Below are 17,016 nucleotides of genomic sequence, written 5' to 3' on the forward strand. Positions count from 1 at the left end.
CGCGGCCCCGGCGGATGGACGGGCCGGAGCTGCCGCTGCCGGACGCGCCCTCCTGGTGTGGGTTTGGGGACATGGCTTCGAGTCACTGGACTTTGAAATCTGCTCGTTTGTCTGCTGTGTATGTTACACACATGAACTTCAATAAACGGACTTCGGAAAGACTTGGGTTGTGACGCTTTCTACCGTGGAGTGATGAACACGACACACCAAAAAAGGCACATATTTTAACCAGGCCAGAGGGTGCCGAGGGCCACACGCTCTCCCTGCCACCCAGGCTGCCCTCCCTCTTCGCGATGCACAGAGCACCCTTCGCTCTGCCTCCCGCCCACATCCACGGGACCCCGCTGACCTCATCCTGCTAACCTGCGCCCGCCCTCAGCATCCTCCCCTCCCCACGCCGTCAGCAGCGAACCAGACAGACAGGCCTCTCGGGCCGGGTGGGCTCAGGGTCCTTCTCCAAGATGCACCGTTCGTGAGGAGCCTGGGAACACCCAGCCTTCCTCAGCGTCGTCAGTCTCTGTACACAGATCACCCCTCAGTTAAGTCTCCACTAGCATCTCAACTGCACACGGTAAGCCCCCCAGTGTTGTATAGAAAAGCGGGCGCTGCGTGCTGTGTTGTTCTGGAGGGTGGCAAGGGGACCCGACAGGCAGCTGCCGCCGGGGCAAGTCCCCGACCTCGGGCTGACCTCCGGGCCAGCGACCTGCCGCCATGGTCACCGACCCGGCCTCTCTGAGGTGGTGGGGGGCGGCCCACGCGGAGACCCCGGAGCCTCTCCGGCAGGAAAGGGTTCAAGCCCCAACGAGCGGAGCTTCTGCTCAGCGTCAGAAGGTTGCGGGGTCACCCCGCGCGCCCCAGATCGAGGCCGGCGCGTAAGATAGGCTCAGTGTCCCTAGTTCAGGTTTAGGAGCACGGTAAGTAAGTTACACGATAGTCCGAAAATAGCACCTTAAGGAATCACAGAGGTCACGTTATCCCCGCCCCCCGGATTGGGCGTGTGGCGGCCACGTCCGTGCTTGCCTAACTTTGGTCCCAAAGCCGTTCCTCTATCTGGCCGGGTCCCGGGAGAGCGCCAGGCCCTCCAAGAGGAGGGTTATGAGGTAAAGTCAGAAAAAGGTCCCATCGAACAGACCGCGGTCCGGCCGCCGGCCCCTCGATCCCCACGTCCACGGTTCACGCGCCCTCGGTTCTAAAAATAGGTTCTCGGGAAGGAGGGAGGCAGAGCCACGCATAGCCAGGAAGACATCACTGAGCTACCCGCCTTAGCATCTGGGTCCAGACCACCTGCTGGGAAGACGGGGGGCCCGGACCCCGTGCTGGGAGCTCGCCTCCCCTGGGGACACAGCCCTCGTCCACGTCAGCACAGCTGCTTCCTGCGATTTTATGAGACGAATGAAGGAAACCCACGTGTGTTTGGAGCTACAAGAAATGTGCCTATTTTCCTGCCACATTTTATACCAGGCAGCTTAAGACCAGGTGGAGCTTTTAAAAACTTTTTTTTCCCCCCAGAAAAGGCCAGTCTTTAGTTTTCTGAGATCACAGAACCACATCCAACAACAATAAACGGAGAAGTAGCAGTTGACACAGTGCTTTATTTCAGCTGTCTGTACGGAGGGAGAGACGGGCACCCCTGGCCGATACGTGTAAAAATACTAAGGATGTACAGTGTACAAAAACAGTTCCTCATCGTTAGTTCACATCCGTGTGGGCCATGGGCTTGAGGGGAGAAACAGTTTGGGGGTGACCGACAGTCATAGTGATAACAGTTCCTTGGGTCCGGAGTTGCGCCTGCTTAACACCCTTACCCGGGTGACTAGATCTCGCGCGGATCTAACGAGAGAACTAGCAAGGTCGAGAAATGTCACAAACTCTACAGCTACAGGGAGGTAATCCAATGACCAATTGAGAGGTTTTCTTTTTATTTAAATAAATACTTTACATGTCATGCTCGCCTGTAATGCACTCCCAGGAGCAAGATGAGGAGGTTCTACCGGAGACGGTACAAACAGTAGCAGCAAAGTGTGGAGACCCTGCAGTTAGGAAGGGGGACCCCTGCTCCGTCCCCCGGAGAAGCAAGTGGCCCCCGTGAGAACAGTCAGCTTGAAGAAGCCAGAAACCGGGGATGGGAGGTGGGAAACAATACTGAAAACGGTGCGTGTGGTCGTGTAGAAAGCAAAGCGGTGAGCGACCCTGCCCGCCTCCACGGCCGTGGTCCTCCGAGAGGGCAGAGGTCACGAGCGTCAGTTCAAGGTGGAGCCCGCACCGTCCCACCTGCGCTGAGAAGGACTCCGGGGCTCAGGCCTGGCCGCCGGCCCGAACCCAAACCACAGCCCCGGGCGGCCCCGGGCAGCCTGGGGACCCCTCTGCGCTCGCCTGCCTTCCCGCTCTGCCTCCCGGCCGGCTGGCCGACATCTGGGAGCCCGAGGAGGGATGATTCTCAAGATCAAGGCCAAGGAAACACCCAGCGGGACCCGAGGGGAGTCCTGGGGGTCGGTGACGGGGCCGAGCACCGGCGGGAGGGGGCCGGCGGTGAGGAGTGGCCGGCCTGGGCACTGTCCGCGCTGCCGTGAGTCTCTAGGGCGCGTCCTTGGCCAAGGTCATGGGAATCACCTTCACGTTTGGAGAGAAAAAAAAAACAAAACAAAAAGAAAGCTACCGATGTGCTTAGTGTATGGAGTCCTACCTCCCACGAAGGGAGCCCAGGCCGTGAGCAGCCCGTCCCAGCTCTCTCCCCTTCCTCTCACCTGTTGGTTGGTTGGTTTTTTTTATCAAACGAATGCAAGACAACTTACAAGACATACCTTCTAGTCTACTTTCTGGTCAATGTGAAACATTCAACGTAATTCCAAGTGGAAAAAAAATAAAAGGTGGAGCGATTATGTGTAAGGAAGAGTGAACTGCCAATGACTGCAACTTCCTACTCAGTACTAAGGACGAACCTCGCTCGGGGAGGAATATGAAAAATCAGGATAAAATCGATGTGAAATATGTCTTAGCTGCCTTAGGAAAATGCCCTTTAACCCCCGGCAGTCCCAGCGGCCCACCCTCCCAGCAGTGGTTTCCCGTCCGCGAGTCCGCTCTCCCGGCGTCGCGGCTAAGACAGCTGCGTGTGAGTATGAGGCATCCTGCTCCCAAGTCGCCTGCCCTCCCCCCAGTGCGGTCACGAGCCTACGTCACGCCATGGTCTTCCCCGTGGGAGCGATCAGGGAGTGGAACTGAAATACATCTCCAGGCCCCGCCCCTGGGTCTCATCGGCTGCTTTGGAAAGTGTCAGCTCCTAGCACCAAAGGGTTGAATCTGAAGATCGTCATCAATGGAGGAGGAAGATGAGGTTTGCATACGCGTCCCCTGTCCGTGGGGGCGGTGGTCGCGGGGGCAGGAGTATGTACAGAAGAAGGAAGGTCGGTGGTGTTCCCTGATGGCTTAATTCAGTGATCCATGTACCATGATCAGAACAAACACGCTAGGCTCTTATCTCTACCTGCCTCCTCCGCCAGCACTTGAGATGTGTTCGTTCATTCGGCCGAGTAGGTTGGTTGATCGCCACGCAGGTCTCCATGGGGGCCGTTTCATTGGTGGCCTGGCCGTCCTAACACCTCCCTTCTCAGATGAGCAAACATCGCCCCTTGGCGTGGGTGAGCTGGGGATGTTCTCATTCTTAGCACCAAGGGGTTGGAGGACAGCATCTCTTCTCCCAGCGCCAAATTCTAACCAACAAGTCCCATCTCGGAGCCTCGTCAAAAGCGCTTCACAAAGGAGAAAAAGTGCATGAATCCTCTCGGCGGGTACGTCCCTTGCACGCGGGCCAAAAGAAACTGCAGTGCGTCTACTCTGTGTTCAGTTGGAGCTGCATTTGCTACCACGACATACAAGTCTCGTCACTAAAAAATAAATACTACTGCAATATCAACAAAATCACAACGGGACATTCAAAGTCCTAACATCCGAGGAAAAGCTAATTCACGCAGAACTGAAATGGAAAACGAAAACACACGTGGCAAACGCCCGTTTACCTGGGTGCACACATTTTGGTGAAAAGCAGGGTCGTGACACCTGTCTACATTCTTCAGCCATCAGCGGCGAGAAAGATTACCACGGACCACGGTGTCCAAGCACGAGGGGAGCCATGCTCTTTAGCGGCGACCTTGGGATGACCTTGACTCAGCTGTGCATCTGCTTCCTTCCTTCCATGTTCGTTTGCCGGGACTGCCTGCGAGGTCTGGACGTCCACGTGGGACCCCCGGCTTCCTCTACGGGATCCAACAGGAATCTAGATGCATGTACCGAGAGCGGTTACATTTCACCCGTCGTGCGGTCCTTGCAAATGCTTCCTAACTGATCTGAGCGGCCGACGGCTACTTTAGGCTCTGCTCTGAAACCAGGCTTTCCTGAAAGCGGCACATGCGCACCGCCACCCTTCCGCAATCGCTCGTTCTGAATTATACACTAAATCTTCTCAGGCTAATTAGTTTCTGCTTTAGCTTCTAGAGAGTTAAAAAAAAAAAAATGTACCTAGCATCGGTGTATCTCATTTACCCTCCGCTGTCAGGGGAGAGCCACAACGGAAAGACAGGAAGGTGACAACTGGTGGGCGGGTGGATGGCGGCGGCCTCATGACTTCCCGGGGCGGTGAGGTGACCTCTGAAAGTTGCTATAAGAGTAAGACAGCAGCAGCAACAGCATGAGACCTTAGACTGAGATACAATTTCATGCAAAAAACAAAAAGTCGAGTGTATTTGCGTATATGTGTGTTCTCAGGCGGGCGGAGGTGGCGAGGGTGAGGCCTGGGCCGGTCGGGGTGTCTGGAGGCGCCTGCTGAGTGGAGGAGCCGGGACCGTCCGACGTCCAGCAGCCGTTCTCAGTGTGAGTCTCAGGCGACAGCGACGCAGCAGCACGGGGCCTACTCGCGGCCGCTCGCCGAGTAGGAGAACTGAGGGAAGTGCGGCCGGCTCTCGTTGTCCATGCCGTCCTCGTCATCTGCGGGCAGAAACACCATTTCAATCTCACGCTTGTTTTTATTGTTGTTTTTTTTTAAATATGTATTTTTACTGATTTCAGAGAGGAAGGGAGAGGGAGAAACATCAATGATGAGAGAGAATCATTGATCAGCTGCCCACAACCGGGCATGTGCCCTGACCGGGAATCGAACCGTGACCTCCTGGTTCATAGGTTGACGCCCCACCACTTGGCCACACTGGCCGGGCGACACTTGCTTTTGGCAACAGTCTTTCTGGTCTGTACAGTCCTAAGTTCTTTTTTAAAATATATTTTATTGATTATTTACAGAGAGGAAGGGAGAGGGATAGTTAGAAACATCGATGGGAGAGAAACATCGATCAGCTGCCTCTTGCACACTTCCTATTGGGGATGTGCCTGCAACCAAGGTACATGCCCTTGACCGGAATCAAACCTGGGACCTTCCAGTCTGCAGGCTGATCCTCTATCCACTGAGCCAAACCGGTCAGGGCCAGTCCTAACTTCTAAGATAATGAAGATGAACAAAGGCAACATCTTCTAGACACTTGGGTTTGTCCATAAAACACACAGCAGTTAAACCTATTTCAATCGCTTCTCCTTTTCACACAGGTGACGTATGAGGAAATAACACTCGCAAATCATCACCATCACGACACACATTTTGAGACTCAGTAAACCGAGACGCTAGCGAAGAGACGGGAGTTTTACATTAGCAGGGCCTCCAGGCACCGCGCAGGCTCCCGGCAATCCTGACCCGTGTGCCCCTCCCTCCCGAGCTTTAGCTGCGATTGTGAAATACAGCGTCGGGATTCCGTCTCATCGGAGTCCATGGCAGGTGCTCAAGAGTGTACGTTTATTTGACATCTGCTCCTGCCCTAGCTCGTCAGGCCCAGTTTCCTAGGAGCGAATGGGAAACTAGAAGGAAGAGAAAAAGACCGAGGGAAAGAGGTGGCATCCGGGACCAGTGCACGGGGACAGGCTGAAGGCACCAGGCGGCTGCCGGCTGTGCGCCACGCCTCCCTCGCGTCCCTCACGTCCTGTGTGTGAAGGAGGGTCATGCTCTCAAACCATCACCCGTCTCCACCATCACAGTCCTGAGGAGGGACACCCCACCGTCCGGACGCGCGCCCTCACCCACAGCTTTCCCTGTCCCCGCGATGCTGCTCTGGGCAGGGCCCTGCCGGCCCCACCCCGGGCTCCCCGCCTGAGGGGAGGCCCCCCAGTGCGTCTCCCCCATTGGATCGCTCGCTGCCCCGCAGTGAAGAAGTGAGGAATCCCCCCAATACCCAACCTGCTTTTCTTCAGGCAAAGCCACTCCACTGCCTCCAATACCCAGAAGCACGTGACCAGCTCCCCCAGCCCCCCATGCCCGCGCAGGACGGGGAGAGAGGACGTGGGCCAGACTCCACAGGCGGTGGGCACTGGTGCCCGCCTTCCTCTGAAGATAACGCTTTCTGCTCCTTTTCCCTGCTCTTCTTTTCTGCCTTCTACTTTTTTTTTAAATCCTCACCCGAGGATATTTTCCCATTGATTTTTAGAGAGGGAGGAGGGCGAGGGGGAGCCAGAGAGAAACACCGATGTGAGGAGGCACATCAATTGGGTGCCTCTGGCATGCCCCGGACCAGGGCCTCGAGCCTGCAGCCGAGGTAGGTGCCCTTGACCGGAATCGAACCCGGGATCCTTCAGTCCGCAGGCCGCTGCGCTATCCACTGAGCCAAACCAGCTAGGGCCCTTCTACTCTTAACACAGAACATCTAGAAACGGGATCCAGGCGCTGACCCACATGTGTGGCCTCGACCGCACTAGAGACCACCACCACCGTATGGGGGGGGGGACCCAGTCCGCCGGGCAGCGTCCCTGGTCCTGCTCCCTGTGAGCGGCCGTCTCCGGGCCGCCCTTTAGCCACGCGTTTCTGGGTGACCCTGTGCTTGAAGGACCTCTCTGCCTCCTGCTTCTGAACACTGGCCAGGCACCCAGCAAACGCGGCATCTTCACACGCACGGCCGGCCAGGGCACTTTCGGCTCCCCCGGGCGCAGGAGCTGCGGACGGCTTCTCTGACGTCGAGCCACAACGTCCAAAACTCTCCAGAGAGGCAGCGGAAACCCAAGGGTCCGATTCTGACAGGTGCCAATCACGCGTCAGAGAATCCGTTTTCCCACGAACAGCTCTGTGTTGCTGGGCGTGGCTCTGCCCAGCAAACGAATTAAACGCATTTCTGACCGTAAAGAAACCTAAACCGTCGGGATGACCACGGGAGGGCCCCTCGCCTCCATCTTCCTGAAAGCCGGTGTCGTCCCTCTGGCCTTACAGGGTTGGGGGAGCCGGGGCCGTGGGCCTGGAGGTCTGGGGGTCCCCGGGCCCCGCGCTGCACAGGCAGCTGGGGTGGGGATGGAGGGGGCCAGAAGCAAGTGACAGGGACGTCCGGCCACACACCTGACGCCCAGTCGGCGGCTGGCCATTCGCTCCCGCTCTGCACGGAGGCTCACGGGGAGCCGTGGTGACAATGAACAGGGAAGAGGCCAAAAGACCCCAAGCCGCACACACTGGACGAAGAGCCAGAGCTCAGTCCACACCCGCCGGCACCCCTGCCTCCCTCAGCCCCGGGGCCCCTCTCAGCACCTTTCACAGATGCCGTTACAGGCAGTGAGCTCCTGGGTGTCACCGAACCCCCCTCCCGCACGAGGGGCAGAGACCGGCAGCGCGTGGATCGACACCCTCCAACCTGCTCCCTAATGGACACCAGGCAGGGCGCGGGCATGGCGAGCAGCTGTGTGCAGAGAAGGAACATGTCGCCTTCCTAACTGCTGATTTGTTCTCAAAAATCCCTCCCTCCTGTTTTATAAAAGCAAGGTGGCGAGCGGGGGGGACAAAGCCCCGCTAGTGCTCGCGGGCGTCCGTGGACAGACGGCCGTGGACAGACGGCACCAGCGGCGGGAGGGCTGGTGCTCCTCCCGGGCCCTCTGCTCCCAGGGGAGGGACGAGGACTGGGTCCAATGTGGTCACAGCTCAGGGCTTCAGACTCTCTCCCCTCTGGTCTGTCTGCAGGGGAAACTAGGAAACATGCCGGGGCCATCAACCACGGGCACTGCCCGCCCTGGAGGAACCCAGGGGTGCGGCCCGCCACCACTGAGGCCAGTCCCCGCGGGTGGGGGTGCAGTCCTGTGACCTCCTGCGGGGGGGGGGGGGGGGCGGGCTGAGCCGAGCCATGCAGGACGGCTGCTGGAGCCCGCTGGCCTCAGCCCACTCCCCACCTGGGTCGGAAATAGGACAGCGAGTTCGGGATCCCCCTCGAGTGCTGAGCCTTAGGTGAGTCCCGAGAACGCCGCTGGCCTCCTGTGTTTGGGCGAGGCCACACCCACCTCGGATGCCCACAGACCCAGCCTGGCCAGGCCTACAACTCCAGGTGGATCGATACCCGCCTTGGAAGGGACTACAATGTACAGGCCTCAATCCGATCACCCCTGAAAGGCACCCCTGCCTCAATCCGATCACCCCTGAAAGGCACCCCGGCCTCAATCCGATCACCCCTGAAAGGCACCCCGGCCTCAATCCGATCACCCCTGAAAGGCACCCGGCCTCAATCCGATCACCCCTGAAAGGCACCCCGGCCTCAATCCGATCACCCCTGAAAGGTACCCCGGCCTCAACCCGATCACCCCTGAAAGGCACCCCTGCCTCAATCCGATCACCCCTGAAAGGCACCCCGGCCTCAACCCGATCACCCCTGAAAGGCACCCCTGCCTCAATCCGATCACCCCTGAAAGGCACCGAGTCACGGGCTTAGTCAGCACAGCCCACATCTACAGACGCATCGTTCAGGAACAGAGATGCTCGAGTGATAAAAGTGACAGCCAGAGCGCAGCTCTCTCGTAGCTACCGATCCAGGGAGCTGTTCCCGAAACTGCGCGCGGCCTAGAGCCCGTCTTACGTTTCAGACGTTCTGCAAAGGGAGCCATAAGGTGCTGATGAACGACACTCTTGCCCGGAGGCCCAGCAGGAGAGGCTGAGGGTCAGGGACAAGGCGGGGAGCGGCCTCTGGGGGGGTGGGGCTGTGCCCTTCGAGTCAATCCTGAAACAGGACCGACGGCTAAGGAGGCACCGGTCACGAAGCTTTTAATCTAACTTCTTCGTAACCAAACAGGTCTGCTGCGGCCTTTTTATCTTTTTCTTTAGAGAGAGGGGAAGGGAGAGGAGGAGGAGGAGGAGGAGGAGGAGAGAGAGACACACACTGGTGTGTGTGCCACACTCATCCATGCCCTCACTGGTGGTTCTGGCAGGTGCCCTGACCGGGCTCAAGCCCGAAGGCTGGGCATGGTGGGACACGCTCTAACCACTGAGCCCCCGGCCAGGGCGGGGTGGTCTTTCGGTCCCACAATCCCTCGCACTGAATCCGGTCGGCCCCTCCCCGAGGCCCCGAGGCCCCGGCCCCTTTGGCTGGTGTTTACTGTGTTGGGCCTGTCAGCACCCTCCACGGAGCGGGTGGCAGACGGGCCCACCTGGTGCCTGAGCACAAGCACAATCGGTTATTCAAGCGCGGGGCCCTCCTAGGTCTTTCCTAAGCGACGGGCCCCATGCCGCCTCCCAGACGCCCGGGAGCCGCTGGCCCAGACCGAGCAGGGTCTGAGCCCCCCCTCCCCCCGCCCCCCACGGGCTGGGCTTCCGCCTGGAACTTTGCGGAGGGAAAGCCATACTCCTGGCTTTGCATCTGCAGGGCCCCCATGCCCGCCCCTTCCAGCACAACGTGTAGCGAGTTCCCGAAAGAGGCCCAAAGCCAAGAGCTCATCCAACAAAGGAAACCGTCTGGCTGAGGTGGAGACAGCGCGCTGGGCCTCCCTCCCAACGCCACGGTGGTGCCACCTGGGAGGCAAACCCAGACTCTGGGCACCGACGGGCACGCACGGCACCCGCTGTGAGGACCTGGGCCTGCTCCGCCCTGACACCAGCCCGCCCCCCCCCCCCCAGCACTTTGTTATTCACTCACTCAGTAGCCACTGGATGCTGTGCTGGCAGCGCCTCGCTAAGGGCTAAGGGCGGGCAGCCGTGGATACCACAGCCTCCTCCTGAGGCCACTGCTTCCGGCTGGAGAAACATCAGCGCCCAGAAAGGACTCCCCAGCGGACACCGGCACGGGGAAGGTGTCGAAGGAGAGGTACTGGGGGGGTGAGGGGGGCTGCACATCGCCCTCCAGCCTGGAAGGTCGCAGAACCTCCCTGAGGAAGTGGCGGCCAGGCTGAGTGCAAAGAAGCAGGAGCAGCTCCTGCAAATGTCCAGGCGAGAGCACCCCATGCAGAGAGCACCCAGGCAGGGAGCACCCCGGGCAGGGAGCACCCTGGGCAGGGAGCACCCCAGGCAGGGAGCACCCCAGGCAGGGAGCACCCTGGGCGGAGAGCACCCCAGACAGACAGCACCCCAGGCGGAGAGCACCCCAGGCAGGGATCACCCCAGGCAGAGAGCACCCCGGGCAGGGAGCACCCCAGGCAGGGAGCACCCCAGGCGGAGAGCACCCCAGGCAGGGAGCACCCCAGGCAGAGAGCACCCCGGGCAGGGAGCACCCCAGGCAGGGAGCACCCCGGGCAGAGAGCACCCCGGGAGGAGAGCACCCCAGGAGAGCAGCCCATCCCGGCGTGGGGAGGCGTGGCTTGCTCAAGGTGTGGGGGACCCAGGGCCGGGGGAGAGGGGACAGGATGAGGTGGGAGAGGTGGAGCACGGATGAGACTGGGCTGTGAGGCAGCCAGAGCAGTTGGAGTGAGAGTGTCCGGAGCCATGGAGGGTGATGTGGTCTGACGACGATGAGGGCTGGATCCACATGGCGAGGCCTCGCACACGCTGGAGGAGCGGACTCTGGGGCCAGCCCCACACCTCGCTGGTGCTGCCCGCGTTCAGCCCATTCATGCCGGGACGGTACACGATGCCAAGGCTGTGCCCACGGCTTCCACGCACAGTCCTCAGCTGCTGGCCCCCAACCTCCCGGGCTTCCTAACGCTGCCTTCACCAGGGAGGGTGTAGGGTGCTGGCGATGGCGTTTACCAGGGAGGGTCTAGGGTGCTGGCGACGGCCTTCACCAGGGAGGGTGTAGGGTGCTGGCGACGGCCTTCACCAGGGAGGGTGTAGGGTGCTGGCGCTGACCTTCACCAGGGAGGGTCTAGGGTGCTGGCGCTGGCCTTCACCAGGGAGGGTCTAGGGTGCTGGCGCTGGCCTTCACCAGGGAGGGTCTAAGGTGCTGGTGCTGACCTTCAGCAGGGAGGGACTAGGGTGCTGGCGCTGACCTTCACCAGGGAGGGTGTAGGGTGCTGGCGCTGACCTTCACCAGGGAGGGTCTAGGGTGCTGGCGACGGCCTTCACCAAGGAGGGTCTAAGGTGCTGGCGACGGCCTTCACCAGGGAGGGTCTAAGGTGCTGGCGCTGACCTTCACCAAGGAGGGTCTAAGGTGCTGGCGACGGCCTTCACCAGGGAGGGACTAGGGTGCTGGCGCTGACCTTCACCAGGGAGGGTCTAGGGTGCTGGCGATAGTGTTTACCAGGGAGGGTCTAGGGTGCTGGCGCAGACCTTCACCAGGGAGGGTCTAGGGTGCTGGCGATGGCGTTTACCAGGGAGGGTCTAGGGTGCTGGCGCTGACCTTCACCAGGGAGGGTGTAAGGTGCTGGCGATGGCATGCAAGACAGAGCGAGCCGCTGCCGACCACGGTGAGACCACGAGCGGCCCATCAGCGGAGGCGAGGCCACAGCTTCAGCCGGCGGCGGCCACGCTGCTGGGCCCCATGCACCGGGGGCTTCTGGGTTCAACTTCTTCCCTTTTACAACAGAAAAGGGCCTTCACTCCCTGCAGTCTACAGGGAGAGCACACGAGCGCGCAGAGCCGCACCGCTCACTTCGGCGTGTGCACCGCTCCTGCTGTCGGGCCGGGCGCACCGCTCTGGCCTAATGACTCCGCCCTCAACGCTCCCGTCTACTGTCCGCGCCCACCGCTGGCCCAGCCCTTGGCATCGCCTTCCCTCTCGTGGCCACGGGACCTTCACACCGTCAACTGCCCTGCCTTTCCCAAAGGAAAGTGAGGAAGCGAGACACCAAAGGATGCACAGGCAAAGGAAGGGAGAGAACATGGACGATGTTACTGTGTGAGCCACAGCGGTGGGGCTTAGAAACCTCACCCCGGAGCTGTCCCCGAGGCTCAGCTAAAAGGACAGACACAGACGGTCCGTCGTCAGCGCGTGAGCGTGCCTGTAGGTTCCATGTGATCACCTCTGCTTTCATGAGAGCCGCTGACCTGAGGCACTTACCGAAGTGTGGGTCGCGCTCACGGACCTGGGATGGCTCCAAGGCGGGCACGGACGTACATTTTAACAGGTGTGTGATTTATCTTCTAGGCACCAAAGATCGCGAGCAAACTAAACTATGTCTTCACAGACATTCTCGCTTAAGACAAAGCGAAGTCAAGACAGAACAATTCAACTGAAGGTGAAGTTTGAAACTAGCAGGTGGGAGAGCAGAATCGGGACAATTCTGCAGGAAGCCCGCAGGTGGGGACCTGGGAAGTCTCTACGTCAGATTCCTTTTAGTTGATGTCAGAAGAAGCTACTGGAGAACAGCAAGGAGGGCTAACTGGTCTGTAATTTAGCTTATGATTCTCAGTTTACATTTTTCCCTGTGTAGTCTTTCCTATATGAAAACACTTCTCCCTTAGCTACCTGACTTTATTTTTCCACACTGGGAACAAACTCCATTCTTAAATGGAAAGTCACTGGAATTAAATCTTGAAAATCCTATATAATAAAAGGCTAATATGCAAATCGACTGAACAGTGGAACAACTGGTCACTATAACACGTACTGACCACCAGGGGGCAGATGCTCAATGCAGGAGCTGCCCCGTGATGGTCAGTGCACTCCCACAGGGGGAGTGCCGCTCAGCCAGAAGCCGGGCTCACAGGTGGCGAGCGCAGCGGCGGTGGCGGGAATCTCTTCCACCTCTGCAGCAGCACTAAGGACCCCTCGGGGGATGTCTGCGTGCCGGCTTACATCCAAGTGGGGAGTGGGCCTAAGCCAGCAGGTGGACATCCCCCGAAGGGTCCTGGACCGCGAGAGGGCGCAGGCCAGGCTGAGAGACCCCCCCCCCCCCAGTGCACGAATATCGTGCACCGGGCCTCTAGTAACTAATAAAAAACATCTCTTTTTTTCTTCCGTTATATCAGAGTGTTATGAATCGCCTTCAAGATTTACTTACATTTTTCAGGTGGTGTTATTGTAATAGTCTGAGCTGTAAATTCTTCATCAAAATATCTGGTATCTGTCTCAGATGTTACTTGAGGCTTAAAAGGAGGTACAAGCTGTACAAAGAAAGAAGAAGTACCGGTGAACAGATTTCAATGTAGGGAAATTAGTTTTAGGATACAACTGAAGAACAGGTAACTAACTGGTGAGCGCAAGGGACTCGACGCGGAGCCACTGGGGGTCCAGGCAGCGTCCAGCCAACAGTCTAAACCCAGACCCCAAGGAGCTGGTTGTCCTGTGGGCCACTGGAGGGATTATGTGAAACTGGACACAAGAGAAACCAAGAATAGGGGCAGAAGAGGCTGCTGGAAAGTGTGGCCTGACGAGCACTGTGCTGAGAGAAATAAGCCAAAGAAACACAAATACCATACGATTCCCCTTATATGTGGGATCTAACGAACAAAACAAACTACCAAACAAAATAGGAACAGATTCGGACAGAACAGACCGACAGCTGTCAGAGGGGAGGGTGGGAAGCTGGGGGAGAAAGGTGAAGGGAATCTCTTCTAGAAGTCTTCCCGTTTAAGGCTATGATCGCTTTCAAGTTAATTCTGTACGTGCTGCGAACTGCCTTTAAAAGATGTGGACGTCCAGCTGTTTCAGCATCATCTGTGTAACGGAACTCTCTCTGCGCCTTTATTCAAAGTCCATCGACCACATACGAGTGGGTCTGCGTCCAGGCATTCTCGTGTGTCCGCTGATCTCCTCACCCATCCTCATGGGCGAGAAAGATGTCACGTGTGCATAACAAACTGTCTTAATTACTTCGACTTAATAGTAAGTCTTGAAGTTGGGTAGTGTCGTTCCCCAGCTTTGTTTTTCGTCAAAGTTGTTTGGGCTATTCTAGGTCCTTTACGTTCCATATGAATTTTTGAGTCAAACTAACAATTTCTGGAGAATTGCCTGGTAGAATCTTGATGAGAATTGTGTTGAATTTATAGACCAATTTTGAGAGAACAAACACCTTAAAAATACCGCGTCCTCTAAATCATGAGCTCAGCATCTCTCCTCCTTGCTCTGGGGTGCCTTCCCTTCCCTCAACACTATATTTTAGCTTTTAGGCTAAAGGTCTCTCATACCTTTTGTCAAAAGTATCCCTACGTACTTCATATATCTGTTGCTATTTTAACCAGCACTGTTATTAATTTCCGTTTTAGATTGTCTGTATAAAATTATAGCTGTTTCTGTACACTTACCTTGTATCAAGCAACCTATGGGTTGAGCTTTAGTAGCTGTTTTGTAGATTCCGTCTGATTTTCTAAATAGATAATCATGTTGTCCATGCATAAAGACAGATTTACTTCGTCCTTCTCTTATCTGTATGCATTTTATTTCTTTTTCTCGCCTTACCACACTGGCCATTGGATTTAATGTTTTCTTCTTTTTCTAGTTTCTTAAGATGAAAGACGAGGTCATTGATCTTAGATAATTTCGAATACGATAATTTGGAATTATAAATTTCCCTTGAAGTACTGCAATAGCTGTATCCCAGAGTTGTATGTGTTTTATTTACCTTTTCAGTCAGTTCAAAATACTTTGATTTCCTTTTTGGTTTCTTCTGTGACCCATAAATTATTTAAACTTGTAATAAGTTTCCAAATACTTGGGGATTTTCCATATATCTTTCTGTTTTGATTTGTAAATCAATTCCCTTTCATCCAAAGAGTACATGACTTAAATTATTTGAATCTTTTAAAAATTACAGGGTTGCCTAGCCTGCATGGCTCAGTGGTTGAGCATCGACCTATGAACCGGAAGGTCATGGTTCGATTCCCAGTCAGGGTACATGCCTGGTTTGTGGGCTCAATCCCCAGGGAGGGGCCTGCAGGAGACAGTCAATCAATGATTCTCTCTCATCACTGATGTTTCCATCTCTCTCCCTCTCCCTTCCTCTCTGAAATCAATAAAAATACATGATTTTTAAAAGTTTAAGAAGTTTGGGTTGTTTTGCCCAAAATAGGGTATCTCATGCTAGGTGTTCTGCATAACTTTGAAAAGAATAAGCATACTTCCGTTGTTGAGTAGTGTTCTATAAATGTCAATCAGATTAAGCTGGTAGATAGTATTGCTGAAGTCTTCTATAAACTAGTGGTTTCCTCTCTACTTCATCAATTATTTGGAGATAGGTATTGAAATGTCCAACTCTAACTGCTCTATTTTTCCTTGTAGTTTTATTAGTTTCTGCTTTATGTGTTTTAACTTTTGTTAGTAGGTAGGAAGCAGTACTGTGTGTGTGTGTGCGTGTGTGTGTACTCGTCAGAGCGAATGGATTATGGGGATCTGAATTTACTCGACTGCAGCAGCTGTTCACACGCTCTCGGTAAGGCTGCCGTCTTCATGTTTAATGCCAGAGCCCGGCACCCATGGGACAGGCCGGTGGGAAGAGAAGATGTTTGTAAAGCAGGAGAAGAGCCAAGTGGAACCCAGAAGGGCCAGGGTGGGCGTCCACGAGGACAGACCAACACCCATGCCGTTTCGTATCCTCTCTGACTTGAACAGTGTGGATATCCACTGGAATGAGGGCCTTTGTCACGGAGCTGAACTCACACCCTGGCCCAGGAGCGGGCAAAACTAAGAGAGGATCCGGGGGAGACGGAGCCCTGAGGCCTGACCTCCTCTCAGGCCAGCGAGGGGAGCGGACAGACAAGCAACAGCATGAGGAGCCACAAAAGGGCTGCTGCTTCACTTCCGTTTTGGAATCTCCCACAAGAATCTCGTTAGCAAAAGGCAGTTCGGGGAAATGTAGTTCACACTAGTCAAAGTGGCATGTTCTATGGCCCTTACACAAACAAAAACATCTTGAAAGCAGCACGTGAAATATAACACATAATGTACAAGGGAACAAATAATAATGAGTATGCATTCACTAAACGATCAACTCACAATTTTGTACTAGGTGATCATTTCCTTGAAGAATGAAGCCAAAATAAAGACATCATTATATAAAAGAAAACAAGTTCCTCTCCAACCGGCTGGACTATAAAAAATGATCCTGGACATTCTTTAGGCTAAAGGGGAATAATATCAGAAAGAAAGCTGAATCTCCAAGGAAGGAAGAGATCAAAGTGTTCTGGAATTTGACACTGGTGGTGGCTGCACAACTCTGTGAATATACTAAGAACTGTTGAAGAAAAATCAACTGTTTCGCCCTAACCGGTTTGGCTCGGTGGATAGAGCGACAGCCTGTGGACTGAAGGGTCCTGGGTTCAATTCCGGTCAAGGGCATGTACCTTGGTTGCGGGCACATCCCCAGTAGGGGGTGTGCAGGAGGCAGCTGATCGATGTTTCTCTCTCATCAATGTTTCTGACTCTCTATCCCTCTCCCTTCCTCTCTGTAAAAAAATCAATAAAATATATATTTTTTTAAAAATCAACTGTTTCATGATACTGAGTAGAATTTCAAGATGTGTTTTGGGAGTCAAAATTATCAATAAAACTGTGTGCTAAGAAGTTCAATATTCAATTAAATGATAGGGTAAAATGAAAAATACCATGCTATTATTACATTTTATTCACTTAAATTTTTTTTTGGATGCCAATTCATTTTAGCCAAAATAGATAAACACCACAGCACGAAGATAACCTACCTTTTTATCATATACATCTTGCCAGTTTACTCCAGAGAAGAAACTGTGTCTCATAATTTCTTTTGAATCATCTGGTCCCCCGCCAAGGCTGTGCGGACAGGAATAAAATTAAATGAGCATGAAACATCTACATACGCCAATGCATAGCACAAGTTTTTTTGTGAAATGTAATTTTCTGTGTGGTA

General features: G+C 55.4%; 1 protein-coding gene across 3 annotated transcripts in view; it reads right to left on the reverse strand.

Annotated features, from left to right (window-relative positions):
- Positions 1–1,572: 1,572 nt before the first annotated feature.
- Positions 1,573–17,016, reverse strand: part of AKT3 (AKT serine/threonine kinase 3) — a 210,059-nt gene continuing 194,615 nt past the window's right edge. For all 3 annotated transcript variants that reach the window (XM_059677347.1, XM_059677346.1, XM_059677345.1), the window contains 3 exons: positions 16,832–16,919; positions 13,198–13,300; positions 1,573–4,977 (listed from right to left, as the gene is read on the reverse strand). In XM_059677347.1, the coding sequence (XP_059533330.1) occupies positions 4,901–4,977; positions 13,198–13,300; positions 16,832–16,919 (268 nt within the window). In that variant the 3' untranslated portion in view covers positions 1,573–4,900. The remainder of the gene's footprint in view (positions 4,978–13,197; positions 13,301–16,831; positions 16,920–17,016) is intronic.

This window comes from Myotis daubentonii, chromosome 20 (genome assembly GCF_963259705.1).
Source record: "Myotis daubentonii chromosome 20, mMyoDau2.1, whole genome shotgun sequence".
Taxonomy (NCBI): domain Eukaryota; kingdom Metazoa; phylum Chordata; class Mammalia; order Chiroptera; family Vespertilionidae; genus Myotis; species Myotis daubentonii.